Here is a 22,299-nt window from a genome sequence, read left to right on the forward strand (position 1 = left end):
AAAAATGATCAGCAAACTGAGATCTACAAATACTCAAATAAGACCTAAATTGTCAGTCATTAGATTTGGTATCTATTTTTGTGTTTTTACAAAGCAACATATGATTTTAAATAGACAATAACAAAGGTTGGAAGGTATATAAGAATCACCTTGTCAATCTGTCTGTCTTTCCATTCGTCCCGCTTCATGGGTGGTGCATGATTTTTGTACCATTGAACTTGTTCATACTTGGCATGCAGTTGCATCATGGGATGAGGCTGTGTCATCTACCAAAGTCAGGTTACTCCGACCTTGACCTTTGACCCCTATGACAGTAAAACCTTGTCTGATTTGTGTCCTGCTAATATCTTTTTATACGACCGCAAAAAATTCCGAAGACACATTGGTTTTCGCACTCTAACTTTAGTTTAGGTGAATGGATCTTTATGAAATTTTACCACAAGGTTCAATACCACAAAAGGAAGGTTGGGATTGATTTTGGGGGTTATGGTACCAACAGTAAAGGAATTAAGGGCCAAAAGGGGCCAAAAATAAGCATTTTTGTAACTTCAAGACATAACTTGTGTGTTAGTGTATGGATCTCTCTGACATTGTACCACAAGGTTCCATATCACTAAAGGAATGCTGGGATTGATTTTGGGGGTAAATGCCTCAAAATTTTAGGAATTAGGGGCCAAAAAAGGGGCAAAAAACAAGCATTTTTCTAGTTTCATGACAATAACTTGTGTGTAAGTGTATGGATCTTTCTGAAATTGTACTACAAGGTTCCATATCACAAAGGGAAAGCTGGAATTGAGTTTGGGGGTAATTGCCGAAACTTTTAGGAATTGGGGGCCAAAAAGGGGCCAAAAAACACATTTTTCTAGTTTCCAGACAATAACTTGTGTTCAAGTGTATGGATCTCTCTGAAATTGTACTGCAAGGTACCATACCACAAAGGAAAGGCTGGGATTGATGATGGGGGTAATTGCCTCAATATTTTAGGAATTTGGGGCCAAAAAGGGGCCAAAAACAAGCATTTTTCTAGTTTCAGGACAATAACTTGTGTGTAAGTGTATGGATCTTTCTGAAATTGTACTACAAGGTTCCATATCACAAAGGGAAAGCTGGGTTTGAGTTTGGGGGTAATTGCCCTAAACATTTAGGAATTTGGGGCCAAAAAAGGGCCAAAAAACACATTTTTCCAGTTTCCAGACAATAACTTGTGTTCAAGTGTATGGATCTCTCTGAAATTGTACTGCAAGGTACCATACCACAAAGGGAAGGCTGGGATTGAGTTTGGGGGTGATGAATCATAAGGGGGTTCAAAAAATTTGGGGGGGGGATTTTTTTTTTTTTTTCCTTTTTTTTCTTTTTTTCCTTTTTTGTTTCTTTTTAAAATTTTCCATTTTAAGTTGGTTATTTCTGATTTGATATTTAAAATCAATTAATAATGATATGGTAGGAGATACACACCAAACAGGATGTGTAAATTATTATATGATAAGTATTGTGCAATAGCAAGAAATTTTCAATTGCACAGTATTGCACAATAGCAAGAAATCTTCAATTGCACAGTATTGCGCAATAGCAAGAAATCTTCAATTGCACAGTATTGCGCAATAGCAAGAAATATCCAATAGCACAATATTGCGCAATAGCAAGAAATTGTCAATTGTACAGTATTGCGCAATAGCAAGAAATATTTAATAGCACAGGATTGTGCAAAAGAAGATACTTCCTATAAATTGCATATTTCTTGACCAATTTCAATGGGGTTTTATTCTTGATTTCATGGGGTTCTTTAACATGCTGAATCTAACCATGTATTTAGGTTTTGGATTTTGGGCCCCGTTTTTAAATTGGTCCACATTGAGGTCCAAAGGGTCCAAAATTAAACTTTGTTTGATTTCATCAAAAATTGAATTATTGGGGTTCTTTGATATGCCGAATCTAACCGTGTATTTAGATTCTTAATTTTTGGTTCCGTTTTCAAATTGGTCTACATTATGGTCCAAAGGGTCCAAAATTAAACTTAGTTTGATTTTAACAAAAATTGAATTCTTAGGGTTCTTTGATATGCTGAATCTAAACATGTATTTAGATTTTTGATTATGGGCCCAGTTTTCAAGGTGGTCCAAATCGGGGTCCAAAATTAAACTTTGTTTGATTTCAACAAAAATTGAATATATGGGGTTCTTTGATATGCTGAATCTAACCATGTATTTAGATTTTGGATATTGGACCATAATAGGTGAATGTCCTTTTTTAAAATTTTTAAGTTCTTAGACCACATTCATTCTGTGTTAGAAACCTATGCTGTGTCAAATATTTAATCACAATCCAAATGCAAAGCTGTATCAAGCTTGAATGTTGTGTCCATACTTCCCCCAACTGTTCAGGGTTCGACCTCTGCGGTCGTATCAAGCTGCGCCCTGCGGAGCATTTTATTTACCCTAGCACTTAGGTTGACTAAACTTGCTATGCTGATGATGCATCATTTTCAGGGTGTGTGTCATATACCAAAGTCGGGTACATCTGACTTTGATTTTGACCTTTGACCATATGAGAGTAAAACAGTGTCTGATTCGTGTTATGTGTGTAACTTTTGTACTGTAGCACTTAAATTAAAAAAAAATTTTGTATGCAGAAGCATAATACTGACCTTGAATTTGATCATAGTAAACACAGTCTGATTTTAATACAGTGCATAACTTTTTATACGACAGCAAAAAAATTTTGGGGTTGTATAGTGGTATCACGTCGTCGTCTGCGTCGTCCTTAGACATTTGGTTTCCGGACAATAACTTAAGTTTAAGTGTATGGATCTCTATGAAATTTTACCAAAAGGTTCAATACCACAAAAGAAAGGTTGGGATTGTTTTTGGGGGTGATGGTCCCAACCGTTTAGGAATTAGGAGCCAAAAAGGGGCCCAAAACAAGCATTTTTCTAGTTTCAGGATAATAACTTGTGTATTAGTATTTCGATTGCTCTGAAATTGTACCACAAGGTTTGATACCACAAGTAAAAGGTATGGATCCATTTTGGGGGTAATTGCCAAAACTGTTCAGGAATTAGGGGCCAAAAAGGGCCTAAAACAAGCATTTTTCTAGTTTTCAGACAATAACTTATGTTTAAGTGTATGGATGTCTCTTAAATTGTTCCACATTTTACGAAAAGAAAATTTTCTTCAGATGCTTTTTTAGGAAGTTTGCTTTCCTAAAGCGTCAGCCTCAAACTTCCGGTGACAGACTATCACAAATGTTCTGCTCCAAGATAATGTAGTACTAGTGTTTGAATACTGATTCTAGGAAGATGCTTTTGAAATTTTGAGTCCTGTTGAAAAGATTACAGCTTGAATAAAAAAGGAATGAATGTTCACCGACAATTCAGGTGAAGTTAACTTCAAATTGAAAATGAGTATCACAAACACTACTAAGCGGATTTGCCATGCGCTGAAGAGAAAATCAAAAGAAATCTATGAGAGACATCGTTTCATTCATGAATATTTCATGAATGAACATTTTCCTGCGCAATTTTTAATACGTACGATATTTACAAATGTTTATTGTTAAATATAAAGTAAAAGCCCAAGTGTATCGAAAGAATCCTGTATGAATGACATTACTGAAACATGTTTATATTTTGACCAAGCCGTTGGATAATTGACAAGTGACAATAGTTTGATTGAACAATTATAGACAGGTGACAGGGTTTTAGGACCTTCACTCGTCCAGCATGCTCACAGTCACGAGGATCGTACGTATCTCAGCCTCCTCATTGCTACGATTAACAATTACATTTGTACAAAAATCGTTACAAGGATAAGGCAGACAAGTCAGCTTCTACTTAGAATAACTCAGTGTATCAAGACAAGTGCTGTAGCAATTATTTACATGATTAAATAAAATCTGTCCATGTAATAGCAAAATGACTTTCTTACTCCTAGTGTTTAGCCATGCAGTGGCAGATCCAGAACTTTTTATCCTTAATCCTGGATCAGTATGATTCTTAAAGATTGACCTGTAATTAACAGTGTGTCTTCTCAACACAGAGAATGATTACTATAGTATATCAAATGAATGGCTGAAAACCAAAAATCTCAAATGTTATTGCCTCAATGCTAAATTTCACAGCATCAACTATAAAATGTGTGACAGGGTTATAAATGAATCTAGTGTATATAAACTTTTTATTCCTGTCGTCATACTGCTATTGTTATGTCCCCACCGTACTAATTTTTACCCTTTTTCTTCTGTAAGTATGTACGTCCCTTACTTGTACATACGTCGGGTCCGTACATCCCAAAATTAATTTCTGTTCTCTAACTTTAGTTTTCCTAAACCAAGTTGTATGGAACTTATACGCAATTTTTATTACCACAAAACACAGGTCAAGTTGAGTTTTGGTGGCGTCGAGTTTACAATGCTAGAGATATGCTCCTTAACAAATGGAAAAGTTGTTTGAATTTTTTTTTACGATCTCTAACTTTAGTTTGTCTCAACCAAATGTTATGAAACTTATACACAATGATCATTATCACAAAACACTGAATAAATTGGAGTTTTGGTGGCCTCAGTTTTACTGTTCTAGAGTAATGCCCCTTTACAAATTTAAAAATTGCTGATTTTTGTCGAGCCTTCGACTTTTGTCGAAAAAGCGAGACATAGCGATCCTACATTTCGTTTTTGGCTTTGGCGACGTTCACAAATAGTCACTCTGTAGTTAAAGTTTTTGAAATTTTAATAACTTTCTTAAACTATCCTGGATTTGTACCAAACTTGGACAGAAGCTTGTTTATGATCAAAAGCTAGTATCTAGAAGGAAATTTAGTTAAAATTTTGTTCTTGTTTTTCCGTATTTTACTAATTAATTGACTTGGCTTTTCTTCCAGTTAACATTACATACAGTCTGCAGTTAAATTTTTCAATACATTTATTAGATTCATAAACTATCCTGGATTTTTACCAACTTGGACAGAAGCTTCTTACAATCAAAAGATAGTATATAGAGGAATATTTTTATTAATTTTTTTCCCTCATTTTTGTTGAGCCTGCGATTAACAGACAAAGTAGGCGAGACACCGGGTTCCGCGGAACACTTACAATTTTTTTTCAATTCCGTGCTCAAACTTTAGTGTGCCTCAACCAAATGTTATGAAATTTATACACAATAATTTTAACCACAAAACCAAGATCAAGTTTGAATTTTGGTGCCGTCATTTTACTGTTATGGTTAGCAATGGTTAGGGTTATGCCCAGTTACAAATGGAAAAAACATATAAAATCATAGGCCCTAGATATGGCATGGGTACATAAAGAAATTAACAGAGCTTTCTGTATATTTGATTATTTTAGAACAACAGTTTAAAGGTTGCAATAGAAAATATCAAAATTTTATATGACAAACATATGAAAAAAAGTGATTTTTGATAATTGCTGAAAAGAAAATGGTTTAGTTAAAAAACAAAAAACCCTGATTAAATACATATTTGAAATAATACTCATCTATAACCTATTTGAATTAATACACATCTACAGTTGCAAACTTCCCAGAGGTGCTATCCAGCACTTTGATTTTGGAAAAGGGGGGGGGGGGGGGGGGGAGTGAAAAAAAATTTTGGGGGTCGGGGGGTAAAAAAAAAATTATTTTTTTTGGGGGGGGGCAATTTTTTTTCCTCAAGATTTTAGAAATTAAAAAGAAAATTTCTTCAAATATTTTAAAGTAATTTTTTTTTGGGGGGGGGGGGGGGGGGGCAAATTTTTTTCTTCAAAATTGTCTATTTTCCAAAAAAAATTGAGGGTTTACAATATATTGGGATAATTCTTTCTATATAGAAGGAAAACAGATTTACAAAGTATTGCGCAACAGCACAGTGTATTGCAGAAAGCAAGAAATCTTGAATTGAATATAAATTCAAATCATATAACCTTTTTCGAGTTCTTTGACTACATTTATTCTGTGTCAGAGACCTATAATGTGTCAAATATTTAATTACAATCCAAATTCAGACCTGTATCAAGCTTGAATTTTGTGTCCATTTTTGCGCTTGGCGAAGCAGTTTATTAAACTGAAGTATTGACTGAGGTTGACCAATCTTGTTGATATGCTGATGTACTATGGGATTGGGGTGTGTCTTTTATCAAAATCCAGTCACTATGACGTTGACTTTGACATTTGACCTTATGATTGTAAAACTTTGTCTGATTTGTGTATGCTGCATAACTATATATTGTACCTTATAGTACTTAGATTAACAAAACTCTGTATGCACAAGCATCATGGGATTTGGGTGTGTCGAATACCAAAATCTGGTCACTCTGACCTTGACCATTACCCTAACCCTATTATAGTTATTTGTGTTTTGGGCATAACTGTTCTCTGAAGAACTGAAGATTAACCAACAAATATCAAATTGGATGTGGACACAGTGTTAGTCCTGCAATGTAGATAGCTATAGTTATACATTGTATTCCAACTTATAATGAAAATTCAGAATCTTTGTGCAGCCAAAATGATCAGCAAGACAGATTTTGGCCCAACATGTTTAGATTCAACAGGCATATTCTTTTTGGTTTCAAAAATGCCAAGTGAGCTTTATGAGCCTCTATCTGGAAGTCTCTAGTTTATGAAATAAAAAGTTTATTGTAAATTATACATATATTTACATTTTCACTTTGTAGAGTGTGAAAGCTGTTATATACCTAGAATGCAAAAAACAAAGGAATCTGAAGAATCAAGTCAATGGACACCTACTTCACTATTTGACAGAACAGAAATGGTCACACCTAGCAGAAAAACATGGGATATCAGTAACATACAGGAGTATGCTTAAACATTTTTCAACAAACTACTGTCATCAAATATATACCGTATTTAGCCATGTATAGTATGAAGTTGTGTATAATACACACCCCCTTTTCATCTCTCCAAAAATCAAGAAAAAAAAGTTGAAAAAAAAATAATAGAAAAAAAGTAAAAAAAAAAAAAAAAAAATAATAAAAATGTAAAAACAAGTTGCTTTCTTTAAAAAAAGAAAAGCAATACGTGAACCCGAGACCGCTGACTGGTCACCAAATATTTTTTGCTGAATTTATTTTTGCTTTTGATTTGAAATAAATAACTGTTAATAGAACGAGGTAATGAAAATATTAAAACACCTTTATTGAAAATATGCTATTGTGTGTAGATTCTTGCACAAGTCAATTAAAATCACTGTTGGATTTTAATTGTAAAAATAGAAAATTGTATACAGCTACCATTTGAAATTATCTTTTAAGTCCTGACTATTTTATTTATTACTTGAGAGTGTACATCCTTTTTCTCCGTGTTTTGAGTATAAAGACCAAATCCTATTGCAATTCTCAATTTCTGCAGACTGGATGCCTAAAGCAAATTGCACTGACCAATCAAGATATAAAGTTCAGCACTCAGTTTGCTTTAAAATCTGGATGCGTTTATTTTATCTTTCATATCTTCATATTTTGATTCCTGGATGATTTAAATTATTCTTATACTCATTGGAGCTGTCTGTACTAACTGAAGAGGTTGTATAGAGAAATTGAAAGTCCAATTTCCATGTGTAGTGTAACTCTGTGACACAAATTAAAAGAAGATTTCATATTTTGTTCTTGATAGTAACACACCAGCTTCATTAGGACCTCTTATATACTGACAATTATTTTGGTCGGACAAAGCATTTCAAATTTTAAGGATTTTCTGAAGTAACTTAAATCAATTCGACAGGAACACTTTAGTTTTGTTTTCATAAGTCGGGTGAATACCTGAACCATGGCTTCCAAAACGGTCATATATGCCGGATATTTTTAAATTTAACGGACATTGTCCGTCTGGGAAAAGCATGAAACCGACATCTACTTTTAGTTTTCAAGGCTTTCTTAAGAGACGGTCAATACATTTTAACATAATTTAAAAAGTTTATGCGATCTTTTTGAACCGACCTTTTGCCTTTAAACAGCCGCATATTTCCGGTCATAAAAGTGACATGATGAATAAGTTCTATCAAAATAAACCCTACTTTAATACCTTCTCATTTTAATCAAGGTTAATTAGTTGTTAGACAGCTGAAATTTACCTGTTCAGGCGACAGGTAAACTATTTTGTACCAGACATTGATCGTTCTATTCTTAAAATAAAAGTTATTTTCTTACTTTTCAGCGGTCTGCATCTAATTAATTTAGTCAAAAAGACTGAAATTATCAGAAATATGTTTATAAATATGATTTGATGAAAAATTTAAAAAGGTTTTAAATGAAAAGTCGTCAGAACCACGTTGTTTGAACTAGTACACGTGTGCGCATGTGCACTGGTGGGAAATTTAATTATGCATCCTAATTCTTCAAAAATGTTAAAATTATCATTGTTACTTTTATCTAACGTTCATTTCGAGTATTTTCTTGAAGAAATAACGTGGAAAGAGCTACTTTAACTCAATCGTGCTTTGTAAACATACATGGATTTTACGTATCCGTCTCTGGTCCATGTTTTAGCATTGTCAAGTCAACATCCGGTATTAGGAAAATGTGCTTATAAAAACGAAAGTAAAGTTTTTGACAATGTATTTTGCACAAATAAAGAGTTTAAGGCTGATATTAGTACGCTTATGTTGCACACTTCGAATGATGCACTGTCAATTTTTAACAGTTAACGTCAGAACATTGAATTTAAATCAAAGTAGAGTTTAATATCATTTTTTTAATGTCAATCATTGGTTATATGATGACCAACTGATTACTATAATTTCCAAGGGATTGAAATCGGGATCAGACATAAAATGTTCGGCTGGCTCAAATAATTTTTGGAAGCCCTGACCTGAACATGCACTCAAAAGAACCAATTTACACAAAAAGTTTTATTTGGTAAAAATCGATAAACTCATCATGGACACGTGGTCAGGATTAAAGTACTACAAAAGACACATCAGTGACGCTCGAACAAAAAACGAAAAAAAAGGCAAAATATTGAACAAAGTTTTAGGAGCATTGAGAACCCAAAAATTCCGAGAGGTTTTGCCAAATACAGCTAAGGTAATCTATTCCTCGGGTTATCCTTAGTATTTCGAAAATTTCAAAGTTTATAATAGGACAGTCACTCAAAATGAAAGAAAAAGATCAGAAAAACAACTAGATGTCAGAGTACCTCAATGATGAGCATGCTTCAAAATCACGTCAAGCTCTTACTGCCGTAACTTATGTTCAAATCTAATGTTAGTTGAATTCGGATGTCAAACTGCCTACATCAAGTGGTTTGACTCCGGATTCGTTGCCATTCAATCAGGAATTAACAAATTAAACAAAACTTACCTAAGTTGTAGTTTGATGTTAATTTGGTAAGGTCCAATCTACCAGAATCACATGAATGAACAGATGATCACATGATGCAAATCAGACTTCAGAGTGGAGAAAGTCAGGAACTGAAACTTCCATAATGAGGGTGGGCACAAATCACAACTCGTGCGGGCATGTGATTCTGGTAGATTGGACCTTACCAAATTAACATCAAACTACAACTTAGGTAAGTTTTGTTTAATTTGTTAATTTAGTAAGTCCAATCTACCTATAGAATCACATGAGTCTTTAGAGTTCTGCACTTTCAATCAAAATCTTTGTTAAGTAGCAACAGTTATACTATAAACACTACATATTTTCACTACTTGAAAACACTACTAATTCTAAATTTCGGAAATTATATACATCCATATACACAAAACTATCTTATTTCCCCTTGGCCAATAAGATTTCTTTACTGAAAGAGCTGTCATTAGTAATTGGTCTTTGATAAAATTTTCTAAACACACTATCTTTCCTCCATCCAGCTGTGCGAAGAATCGTAGCTATTGGAATTCGTCCACTAACATAGGAAGTAGCAGCTCCTCTAGTACTATGAGGTGTAAAGATTGTCATATCTATTCCAGCCAAAATTAAAAATTGTTTAATCCACTTAGCAATGGTACCCTTTTTTACAGGTTTATACAGTTTTTGGAAACTCAAAAACAATTGAGTATTATTAAAGCTCAACTTATTTGTGCGTTCTAAATATTCATGTAATGTATGAACCACACAAATCCTAAAATCTGGCTTAAATGCTTCTATAAATATCTCTGGTAACTGATATCCAGGTCTAGTTTGCTTAAGCAAGTCTCCATATCTTATTTTAACTGAGCATGTATCAAGTTCCAAATTTCTAATATCTATTAAGAAAATACTCTGCATTCTTTGACCTGTTGTTAAAGCTAATAACATGGCCAATTTAAATGTTAACTTTTTTAATGTAATATCTTTCACTGGTTTCCAAGTCTTTAACAGATTTAACACAATTTCCACATTCCAGGTACAATTATACCTAGGTAAAACCAGTTTCTTGTTAAATATTCCCTTCATAAATTGTTTAACATGAAAATGTTTTCCAATTTGCACATTAGTAATAAGGTAAACAAAACTAGATACTGCTGATTTAGCAGTATTAACAGCACTATATCCTAGGCCGTTCAGATGCAATTCTAACAAAAATTTTAATACACTATTTACAGATGGATCAAATCGATCCGTTTTTTCTTTGTCACAAAAAAGCAGCCATTTTTTGATATATGTCCCATACTTTTTTTTGGTAGAATCTCTCCATGAATTGATGATGATGTCGGCAGCCTCTGCTGATACTCCTCCCTCACACATTTTATTCCGGAGATCTTGAAAGCCGCCAATCTCATATTTTTCAAAGGATGAGTTTGATTTGTTTTGGGATTCGTCAGAATCCTTTCCACTTTTGGCAAAATATATGGTTGATCGCAAATCATTTGTAGTAGCTGAGGAAACCAAGGCTGTGTCGAAAATAAAGGTGCTATAACTAATGCGGTTGTTTTTTCCTGACAAATTTTCTGTAACACTGCACTGATCGCACTGAAAGGAGGGAATATATAAGCATAAAATGTATTCCAAGTTAAAGAGAATGCATTAACAGCCAAAGCATTCACATCCGGGCCAAAAGATACATATTGTTCTAATCTATTGTTATGTTTTGATGCAAATAAATCAATGTCACATGGACCAAGTTTATTCATTATACACTCAAAAATACTATCAATGATCATCCATTCCATATCTGAATTAGACTTGTGTCTGCTTAACGCATCTGCTTTTATATTTAACTTCCCTGGTATATGAAAAAAACTAAGCCAAATTTGTCTATGTATACACCACAACCATATCTCTTTAGCTAAATTATTTAACTCCTCTTTTCTTCCTCCCATTTTATTCAAATACTTAATGGCAGTTGTATTATCAAGAAATAATTGTACATGTTCATTACGAGTTCTGTCACAAAAGGCTTTTAATGCAAGAAAAGCTGCTTTCAGTTCCAAAAAATTTATGTGTTTATTACGTTCACTTAAACTCCAAACACCTGATAATGTAAGATTATTTGTTACATCAAGTGCTCCATATCCTAACATACTACTGTCAGATTCAATTTTTCTATCTGGTGGTTTAAAAACAATAGGTTTATAACTATCATGAATGTTTTCAATCCACCAGTTTATACATTGTTTACTCTCATTTGATAATATAATCCTAGCATCAAAATTTCCTTTATTCAATTTCAATTCAACATCCTTTTGTATTTCTAAAGTTTTGTAAAAAACTGGTGCATATAAAACACCATGTTCACTGGCAACCAACTTTCCAATTAACTGTGCAAATTCACATATAGTAATAAAACATTTCCTTAACAAAGTTCTGCATAATTCCACAATATTTGCAACTTTCTTGGGTGCTAGGTTCACTACCATGCTCACAGAGTCGACTCTGAATCCTAAAAATTCAATGTTTTGAGCAGGCACAACAACTGATTTTTCTTTATGTATAGTAAATCCAAGGCTATCAAACAATTTCATTGTTTCTTGGACATTATTTAGGCATTCCTCATAAGTATCCCCTACCAATAAAATGTCATCAATATACGCACAATTAACATACCCTTCTTTCCTTAAAGAAGATAACACAGGTTTAAACAACTTTGTGAAAATACGAGGAGCTGGTGATAAACCATTAGGCATAGCTGTAAACTGATATAATTGACCTTTCCATGTAAATCTCAAAAATTTTCTATCTTCATTTTTTATTCCTAAACTGTAATATGCATCTTTAATATCCAACTTTGCAAAGAAATTTTTATTTTTCACTAATTCTAATGCTGACTTGAAAGTTTCCATCTTGAAATGTTTATATTCCAAATGCTCATTCAGATTACTTAAATTTAATATTAATCTAAATGAACCATCAGCTTTGGGCCTAATAAAAATACTAGATAATACTTCCCCACACTGATGAATTACAGGTTCAATAACCTTTTTGTGTAAAAATTTTGTTAACAAATTGTCGATAACTATTTGTTCACTTTCATTAAATTTAATTTCTTTTCGTGAACATTTACTACATGGTTCACATTCAAATTCCAAGTGATAACCTTGACATACAATATTCAAGAGGTTCCTATCACTTGTAATTGTTTTCCATGTTTCACTATACTGAGCTATTTTCCCAGCAACAAAGTTGTCAGTAGTATTATGCAGACAATTAAGATTTGATAATGTACTTACATTACTATTACTATGTGTGTCCATTTCTAATGGCCCAGATTCCCTTTCCTTTCTTGCTGAAGGGTTTCTTCTGTTCTCGTCGTATCTGGGCCTTCTTGGCTAAAAAATTGTTTTTAAATCCACTTTTCCCTTTGAAACTTCCATTGTCAGACTTAAAATTATCATGACGAGAATAAGTATCCTTAACTTCAGGTACATGTGCCTTGTTCCTGTTCCATGCACTTTTAACCTTCATTTTATTGCCCAATTTCGTACTATCGTCTATTTCTTTCATCCGTTGTTCCAGATTTTCTCTGTCCCCAAATAAATAGTTCGGCGAAATTTTCTCATCTTCGTGGCTCAGAGCTAAATATTTTTTGTCTAAAGCTGGTGTTAGCAACTTCCTCCTTTGACTAGACAAATCTCTATGTGCATACAACAGCAAATTTAAGGAGTCCAGGGATAGTTCAAACGTCTCTTCCGATTCTTCCGACTAGCTTTTCAAAGACTTTTCCATCAACTGAACAACAGGTACCATCCCTTTAACTAGATACCCCTGGGTTCTTTGCAGGGATCTGTCATTATCTTTCAGACGTTTAGATGTTTCCTTCGAACTCCACAGCACTTTGTTCACCTTTGGAACCTCGAGAAATTCACAGTTCTCTGGACGAACATATTTGTCCACTAATTCGTGAACTTCTTTATTTTTATGATCCACGGCAGACTCCGCCCCTTGATTTACGATTTTTGCGATCTCCTCGTGTACCGGCGATCCTAACTTTTGTTTCTTAGACAAAAAGTTCTCAACTTTTTTCATTTTCTCCATTTTTGACATTTTTGTCGTAATTTTCATCCTTTTTTCCGGTGGTTCCTCCGGTATATCCTCCTCTTCCTCCTGAGAAGATTCATAATCACGTTCCGATTCCTCCTCCGAAACACTATCATAGAATGTATTTGGAGATTTGCCCCGTTTATTGTTTGTTATTCTCAACTGCGTCGGCGCAATCGGATCAGCTGTTTTCTGAAGAACCGCGTTTTTTATTTCAATTACCGATTTGGTTAGTTCATTGATAGCTTTTTGTTGTTCAAAGTAAAGCTTTTGGTTGTTTATCAATTGCTCATTGTATTGAGCTAACAAATCCGGTCGATGTTGATTAACTTCAACACTTGCAGTAAAAGGTACATTGTTAGGCTCCACCCCCTTTTTGTTTTTCTCAACTGTCGCTCGTTTCGGAACAGAATTTAAACGGGTGGACTGTGAAGATGATGGAGCTCCAGTATGAATCAACTGAAGAGAACCATCATCCTTCACCACTATTGCCTGGTCTTGGAAAACATTGCAATTTTCCACCACTGGATCCAAAATAATAAATTCCTCTGCCATTGTTTTCGGAATTTCCTAAAAGCAACGTGCACTCTCTATCAGCGCAAACACATTTTACAAAGAAATTTGTTTACAAACGTAAGTTCATGTCAAATGAATATTACTAATAACATCCCTATATTTAAACTTTCAAACTACGAAAAATTCCTGACTATCCAAACACTAACATATATGAAATTTTGAATTTTTGTCTCCTGAATAAAAAGTCTAACTTTGCATAACAAAGGATCAACCTCGTTCTGATTTGCATCATGTGGTCATCTGTTCACTCATGTGATTCTATAGGTAGATTGGACTTACTAAATTTGTGTCAGCGCAAACTGATATTGTTGTTAAACCAGATTTTAAATCCGATTTTGTTGTTTCGTTTGAACAGGGTGTAATAATAATAGTAATGATCAGTAATAATAACTTTAAAACACAGTTTTGGTTTGCATAGTGAAACATATATACATGTATAGCCAAGGAAAGTCATTTGTAGATTCCATTCCTGAAAGAAAGAGAGAAATCTTTGTTCAAAATATCTATTAATAGAAGTATTGTACATGTTTGCCCCGAACGATTCATCTAAATTTTGCAAAAATGTATTTGTACATTTGGAGATAAATAATATAAGTATTATTCTATGTTTAATTTGGAAAATAAATTTTGACTCGCATATTGTACAAGCAACATTATATCGTATTTCTATAAATGATACATTTAGTTTCAGTTTAATCTTTCACAATTTTGATGAATATTCCCTTGGTGGACAGAAATCGTTTTGTTTAATTAACTCTTTCTGTATAAATATTTTTATACGACCGCAAAAATTAAAAAATTTTTGGTCGTATACTGGTATGACGTTGGCGTCGTCGTCGTTCGAAGACACATTGATTTTCGCACTCTAACTTTAGTTTAAGTGAATGGATCTCCATGAAATTTTACCATCAGGTTCAATACCACAAAAGGAAGGTGGGGATTGATTTTGGGGGTTATGGTACCAACAGTTAAGGAATTAGGGGCCAAAAAGGGGCCAAAAATAAGCATTTTTGTAACTTCCAGACATAACTTGTGTGTTAGTGTATGAATCTCTCTGACATTGTACCACAAGGTTCCATATCACACAGGGAATGCTGGGACTGATTTTGGGGGTAATTGCCTTAAAATATTGGGAATTAGGGGCCAAAAAAGGGGCAAAAAACAAGCATTTTTCTAGTTTCATGACAATAACTTGTGTGTAAGTGTATGGATCTTTCTGAAATTGTACTACAAGGTTCCATATCACAAAGGGAAAGCTGGAATTGAGTTTGGAGGTAATTGCCCAAAATGTTTAGGAATAAGGGGCCAAAAAGGGGCCAAAAATAAGCATTTTTCTAGTTTCCAGACAATAACTTGTGTTCAAGTGTATGGATCTCTCTGAAATTGTACCACAAGGTTCCATATCACACAGGGAATGCTGGGATTGATTTTGGGGGTAATTGCCTCAAAATATTAGGAATTAGGGGCCAAAAAAGGGGCAAAAAACAAGCATTTTTCTAGTTTCATGACAATAACTTGTGTGTAAGTGTATGGATCTTTCTGAAATTGTACTACAAGGTTCCATATCACAAAGGGAAAGCTGGAATTGAGTTTGGGGTTAATTGCCCAAAACGTTAAGGAATAAGGGGCCAAAAAGGGTGCAAAAATAAGCATTTTTCTAGTTTCCAGGCAATAACTTGTGTTCAAGTGTATGGATCTCTCTGAAATTGTACTGCAAGGTACCATACCACAAAGGGAAGGCTGGGATTGATTTTGGGGGTAATTGCCTAATCTAACCGTGTATTTAGATTCTTTATTTTTGGTCCCGTTTTCAAATTGGTCTACATTAAGGTCCAAAGGGTCAAAAATTAAATTTAGTTTGATTTTAACAAAAATTGAATTCTTGGGGTTCTTTGATATGCTGAATCTAAACATGAACTTAGTTTTTTGATTATGGGCCCAGTATTCAAGTTGGTCCAAATCGGGGTCCAAAATTAAACTTTGTTTGATTTCAACAAAAATTGAATATATGGGGTTCTTCGATATGCTGAATCTTACCATGTATTTAGATTTTTGATATTTGGGCCCGGTTATCAAATTGGTCCACATTGAGGTTTAAAGGGTCCAAAATTGAACTTTATTTGATTTCATCAAAAATTGAATTCTTGGGGTTCTTTGATATGCTGAATCTAACCATGTATTTAGATTTTGGATATTGGAATACCACAAAGGGATGGTAAGAATTGTCTTTGGGAGTTATGGCTCAAACCGTTAAGGAATAAGGTGCAAAAAAGGGGGGGAAAAGGGTTTCCAGGTTAATGGACAATTACTTAAGTACAAAACATGATTTTAAAGGCAGTGTAAGGTTGGTAATTGAAACTCATTTGAATATCTCACCTAAACTGCTTTTAAGTTATGTATATTGGGAATTTGCCAAAAACTTTATTATTAATAAATTCCATTGGAAATTTGCCAATAACTTTAGTTTAATGAACTTCATTGGAAATTTGCCAATATAAAATGTTGCTGATGAAGCGTTTTTGTTTATCTCACCTAAACTGCTTTTAAATTATGTATATTGGAAATTTGCCAAAAACTTTATTATTAATAAATTCCATTGGAAATTTGCTAATAACTTTAGTTTAATAAACTTCATTGCATTTTTTCTAGTTTCCAGACAATAACTTGTATGTAAGTGTATGGATCTCTCTAAAATTGTACTGGGGGGGGGGATTTTTTTTTCCAATTTTTTGGGGTTCATATTTTTTTTCTTCAAAGTTTTTGTAATCTTCAATTGCACAGTATTGCGCAATAGCAAGAAATCTTCAATTGCACAGTATTGCGCAATAGCAAGAAATCTTCAATTGCACAGTATTGCGCAATTTCACAGTATTGTACAATAGCACAATATTGGGCAATAGCAAGAAATCTTCAATTGCACAGTATTGCGCAATAGCAAGAAATCTTTAATTGCACAGTATTGCGCAACAACACAGTATTGCGCAATAGCACAGTATTGTGCAATAGCAAGAAATCTTCAATTACACAGTATTGCGCAATAGCAAGAAATCTTCAATTGCACAGTATTGCGCAATAGGAAGAAATCTTCAATTGCACAGCTTTGTGCAATAGCAAGAAATCTTCAATTGAAAATAAATACAAATCTTTTAACCAATTTCAATGGGATTAATTTAAAGTCTTTAATTTTTGGGGGTTCTTACCTAGTATTACTTTTTTGGATATTGGGCCCCATTTTTAGATTGGTCTACATTGAGGTCAAAAGGGTCCAAAATTAAACTTTGTTTGATTTCATCAAAAACTGAATGATTGCGGCTGTATGATATGCTGAATCTTATTGTGCATTTAGATTTTTTATTTTGGGCCCTGTTTTCAAATTAGTCCATATTAAGGTTTGAAGGGTCCAAAATTAAACTTTTGATTGATTTCAACTAAAATTAAATTTTTGGTGTTTTTTTATATGCTGAATCTAACAATGTTGTTAGATTTTGGATATCAGACCATTCTAGGTAAAATGAATGTCCCATTTCAAATTTTTAAGCTCTTTGACCACATTTACTTTGTGTCAGAAACCTATATTATGTCAAAAATTTGATCACAATCCAAATTCAGACAGTATCAAGCCTGAATATTGTGTCCAAACTTGCCCCAACTGTTCAAGGTTCGACCTCTGCGGTCGTATCAGGCTGCACTCTGCGAAGCATTTTATTTGTTATTATCTTGAATATTATTATAAAAAGAGATAAACTGTAAACATCAATAATGATCAGCAATGTAAGATCTACAAATAAGTCAACATGACCAAAATTGTCAATTGACCCCTTAAGGAGTTATTGTCCTTTAAAGTCAATTTTTAACATTTTTTTCGTAAGTTTTTGTTATCTTTTACAAAAATCTTCTCCTCTGAAACTACTGAGACAAATTTTACCAAACTTGGCCACAATCATCAGTAGGGTATCTTGTTTAAAACATATGTTCGATGACCCATCCTTCCAACTAACATGGCCGACATAGCTAAAAATAGAACATAGGGGTAAAATACAGTTTTTGGCTTATATCTCTGAAACTAAAGCATTAAGAGCAAATCTGACTGGGTTAAAAATGTTGATCAGGTTTAGATCTATCTGCCCATTAAATTTTCTGATAAATCAGACAACCCATTGTTGGGTTGCTGTCCTGAATTGGTAATTTTAAGGAAATTTTGCAGTTTTTGGTTATTTTGAATTTTATTCTAGATAGAGATAAACTGTAAACAGCAATAATGTTCAGCAAAGTAAGATCTACAAATAAGTCAAACATGACCAAAATTGTCAATTGACATCTTATTGGAGTTATTGTCCTTTAAAGTCATTTTCTGCAATTTTTTGGTAATTTTTGTAAACTTTTTTCAAAAATCTTCTGCTTTTAATTTAACTACTGGGCCAAATTAAACCAACTTGGCCTCAATCATTATTAGGGTATCTAATACTATTTATTATGATTTTAACCTTGTTAAACATGATTACCAAAACCACAGTAGATACAGGTGAGCAACGCAGGCTCTTGAGAGCCTTGTTGCTCTATAACATTTCAGGAAGAAGGAAAGCTGAACTTTACATTGCTTTTATGTCCATAAGCTGTTGGCATGTTCATTGTCTGTGGTCTCTTTCTCATGGTTGAATTATTAAATGAAAAAATGAATAGAATTTTTGTTTTTTGTAATAATTTCAGTAGGTTGCCTAAGTCCTTGTAAGGTGAAATCTGTCTAGCAAAATGTACACCATAAGTAATATTTCCTGGGGTAGGTAACCTACTTTTGATCTTAACCTCCTGGTAAGGTGTTTGAATTATAGACTGTGTTTTCCGAAGGAAAAAAAACATATATGAAATTAAGGAAGTACAGTAGATGGGTGGTAGGAAGGCTTCAATCAGTTTGTTTGCAACAACTTATGAACAGTTCAACCAATGTTTTTACAATTGTAATATGTAGTTACTGATGACAAAATTGAGGTAAAATTTAATGTTGACGATTTTCATTTTAACCGTTATGGAGCTATGGTCCTCGATGTGTAGGAAAGTGGCACTTTATATTGTTTCAATATTGTGCAATAACTTATGAACCACTTAACCAATGCTTTTAAAATTTTTAATATGTTATACTGATGAAAAATTGAAGGTCACTTTTACAAGCCAGGAGTTATGGTTTAGATCGGAAAATTGCACTTTATGTCGTTTCTGTGGACCTACTTTTGAAGACTTCAGCCAATGCTCTTGATATTTTAATATGCTGTTACTGATGACAAAATGGTGGTCAATTTTGATATTGACAATTTTCATTCCCGTTCAGGAGTTTTGGTCCTTGATTGGTATGAAAATAGGCATAGAAAATGGCAGGAGAAAAGTGCCTTTCAAAATACAGAAAACCCAGTTTGCTTTCATTTTGACAGCTAATTTTTTGCTTTGTAAATTTATTTTGTTTTATTTAGTTTTAATGATACTTCTTATATGACTCACAAAGAATTAAAACACATCAGCTTGAAACATATTAATCAGTCATAATCAGTTAAGCAGCTGAGACATTTAACCATGTCCACTGTTATCTTTTGTAGGGAATTGTTACTTGATGAATCAATCACTAGGCAGAGTACATGTGAACTAGAATGTGATGTAGTGGCTCCAGATATTTTAAATCGACAGGAAGTGGATGGTTAGTTTGAAATAACTCATTTCATTTGATTTTTAATTGACATAACATGGTCAGGACCCTTAATAAAACCACAAGGTTTGAATATCAAAATTCAATATGATATTAAAAAACAAAATTTCAACGTTTTATTACTTGTAACAGACTAGATAAGATCCTAAAATTGTGTTTCTACTGTACATCAACCTTATGATTATTGATTTTCATAAAACAAAAAAAACAAAAAATACTATGAAATGATTATAAGCCCGTTTACGGGACGTATTATGGTATACCATTGTCCGTCTGTCCGTCCGTCGTCAACATGTTGGACATTAACTCAAAAACGCTTTAACCAATTTGCATAAAACTTTGGTGAATTGTTTATATCTATTGATGTGAGCTCCCTTTCATTTTTTATAAATTTTAGATTTTACGTTTCTGAGTTATGGGGTTTTATTCATTAAAAAAAGTGGGATTTTCCAGTTTTCGGACAATAACTCAAGAATGCTTTCACCAACTTGCAAGAAATTGTGGTGAATTGTTTATATCTATTGACATGAGCTCCCTTTTGATTTTAATATATTTTAGATTTTACGTTTCCGAGTTACAGGGTTTTTTTCATAAAAAAGAGGGATTTTCCAGTTTTCGGACAAAAAATCAAGAATGCTTTCAGCAGTTCTTTTGAAACTTTGGTGAATTGTTTATATCTATTGATGTAAGCTCCGTTTAGAATTTTATAAATTTTACATTTTACATTTCTGAGTTATGGGGTTTTATTCATTAAAAAAGGGGGGATTTTCCAGTTTTCGGACAATAACTCAAAAATGCTGTCAGCAATTCTCATGAAACTTTGGTGAATTGTTTATATCTATTGATGAAAGCTCCCTTTATATTTTCATAAATTTCTAATATGACATTGAGAATGAATTGAACTTTAATTGTTTATAGTCTGACAACAGATTTACTAAGTATTGCGCAACAACACAGTGTATTGCACAACAGCAATCTTTAATTGAATATAAATTCAATTCATATAACCAATTTCAAGTTCTTTGACTACATTTATTCAGAAACCTATAATATGTCAAATATTTAATACAATCCAAATTCAGACCTGTATCAAGCTTGAATATTGTGTCCATTTTTGCCCCAACTGTTCAGGGTTGGACCTCTGCGGGCGTATCCAGCTGCGCTCAGCGAAGCAGTTTATTTTTATATGTCAGCTGCTTTTTATTGTTTTCCCGGAACTTTCCCAATAATAGAAAACAAAGTAATCACTTAGAAACTAAGGGCTAGTGATAATCTGAGTTATTCTTCTTGTTAAAAAAATGTGATTATGATTTTCAGCTTGGGAAACCCCTTTACCTATCATCTTGGGACTATTTAGCAAACATTTAATATTAAGGTCAAAGATTAAAGATGAAAATGTTATACCATATAGATAAATTGTAGAAAAAAGCAGACAATAATTGTCAAAAATATTCCTGTCGGTACGTCATACCTTGTTTATATTTCCCAATTTTCATGCTATGCTTGTGTAAGTAAAGTGGCGTTTTAGATAACAATGAAAGGGATTTATGTATAACTTGTAAATTTATAAGTTCTAGATTTGTTACTTGTTTTTGCTATAACAGGTTGAGGCAAACAATAAACTGGAGAAAAGTTGTCTTTTCAAAATCTATTTGTTTTAATAGGTTTCAAAAATCATCTTTATAAAGCTTTGACCGAAAAAACTGTCGAACTCAGTTTAACTTTAATGTTTATCATTACAACTTGATAGACCTCTATGAAATATATATACTAAAGATGAAAACAATTATTTTTCTTTCGTAGGCTTCATTTTTATGTCGAGCTACGACAAATGTTGCGAGACATAGGAATAACTATCTGGCAGCAGCAGCGTAAAGTATTTGAATAAAGCTTAATATTTCAGATGGTAGAAGACCTGGATGCTTCATACCTTGTATACAGATACCATATGTTAAAAAGTTTCCGTCTGTCATATGTCCGTTGTCCTTGAGCTCATTTTGTGGTTCAGTGACTGCTTGAAAAAAACAATTATAGTTTTTTTGTCATGTGAATTTTTCACTTATGTGTATAAGATAACTATAATTGGTATATGAGTTCTTTCCAACATGTTTTGGTCTGGTTTTTAAACGCCCGTCAGTTTTTGACGGGACGTATTATGGTATACAAATGTCAGGTGTCCGTCTGTCTGTCCGTCTGTCTGTCCGTCTGTCTGTCCGGTGTAAACATGTAGCACCGTAACTTGAGAATGACTTATCCAAATTTCATGAAACTTAACATAGTTGTTTCTTATGATTGTCAAACGATCTGTATACTTTTTGGTGAAAATTAGATTAAAACTTTTTGAGATACGGGACTTAGTAACTAAAACAGGTGTGTGTTTTTTTTCACATGTCGCGCTGTATCTCAAAAACAATTTATGATTATTGCTTAAAACTTTACACACTTCTTAGTTATATTAATGTTAAGATCTGTATACTTTTTGGTGATGATTCGAAATTTTATTTTAGAGATATTGAGTATTTTGTTAAAAAAGGGGGAGGGTTTTTTCACATGTCGCGCCGTATCTCAAAAACAGTTTATGATTATTGCTTAAAACTTTACACACTTCTTAGTTATATTAACCTTAAGAT

The 22,299-nt window shown here is 33.2% G+C and overlaps 1 protein-coding gene and 1 long non-coding RNA gene across 7 annotated transcripts in view; one reads left to right on the forward strand and one right to left on the reverse strand.

The window, feature by feature from the left end:
* Positions 1-22,299, forward strand: part of LOC127724637 (uncharacterized) — a 640,225-nt gene that overhangs the window by 67,129 nt on the left and 550,797 nt on the right. For all 5 annotated transcript variants that reach the window (XR_007992624.1, XM_052231644.1, XM_052231645.1 and 2 more), the window contains exons 7-8: positions 6,664-6,805; positions 19,563-19,660. Coding sequence is in view for 4 of the 5 variants with exons in the window: in XM_052231644.1 (XP_052087604.1) it covers positions 6,664-6,805; positions 19,563-19,660 (240 nt within the window). In the remaining variant the exon portion in view is untranslated. The remainder of the gene's footprint in view (positions 1-6,663; positions 6,806-19,562; positions 19,661-22,299) is intronic.
* Positions 1-22,299, reverse strand: part of LOC127724793 (uncharacterized) — a 152,796-nt gene that overhangs the window by 59,128 nt on the left and 71,369 nt on the right. Inside the window, exon 3 of one of the 2 annotated variants that reach the window (XR_007992699.1) lies at positions 19,900-20,187. The exons of the other annotated variant lie outside the window; for it this stretch is intronic. This is a non-coding gene — a long non-coding RNA (uncharacterized LOC127724793). Of the gene's footprint in view, positions 1-19,899; positions 20,188-22,299 lie in introns of those variants that run through there. 2 annotated transcript variants of the gene reach the window in all.

The sequence above is a fragment of the Mytilus californianus genome, unplaced genomic scaffold, assembly GCF_021869535.1.
Source record: "Mytilus californianus isolate M0D057914Y unplaced genomic scaffold, xbMytCali1.0.p SCAF_14, whole genome shotgun sequence".
NCBI lineage: Eukaryota > Metazoa > Mollusca > Bivalvia > Mytilida > Mytilidae > Mytilus > Mytilus californianus.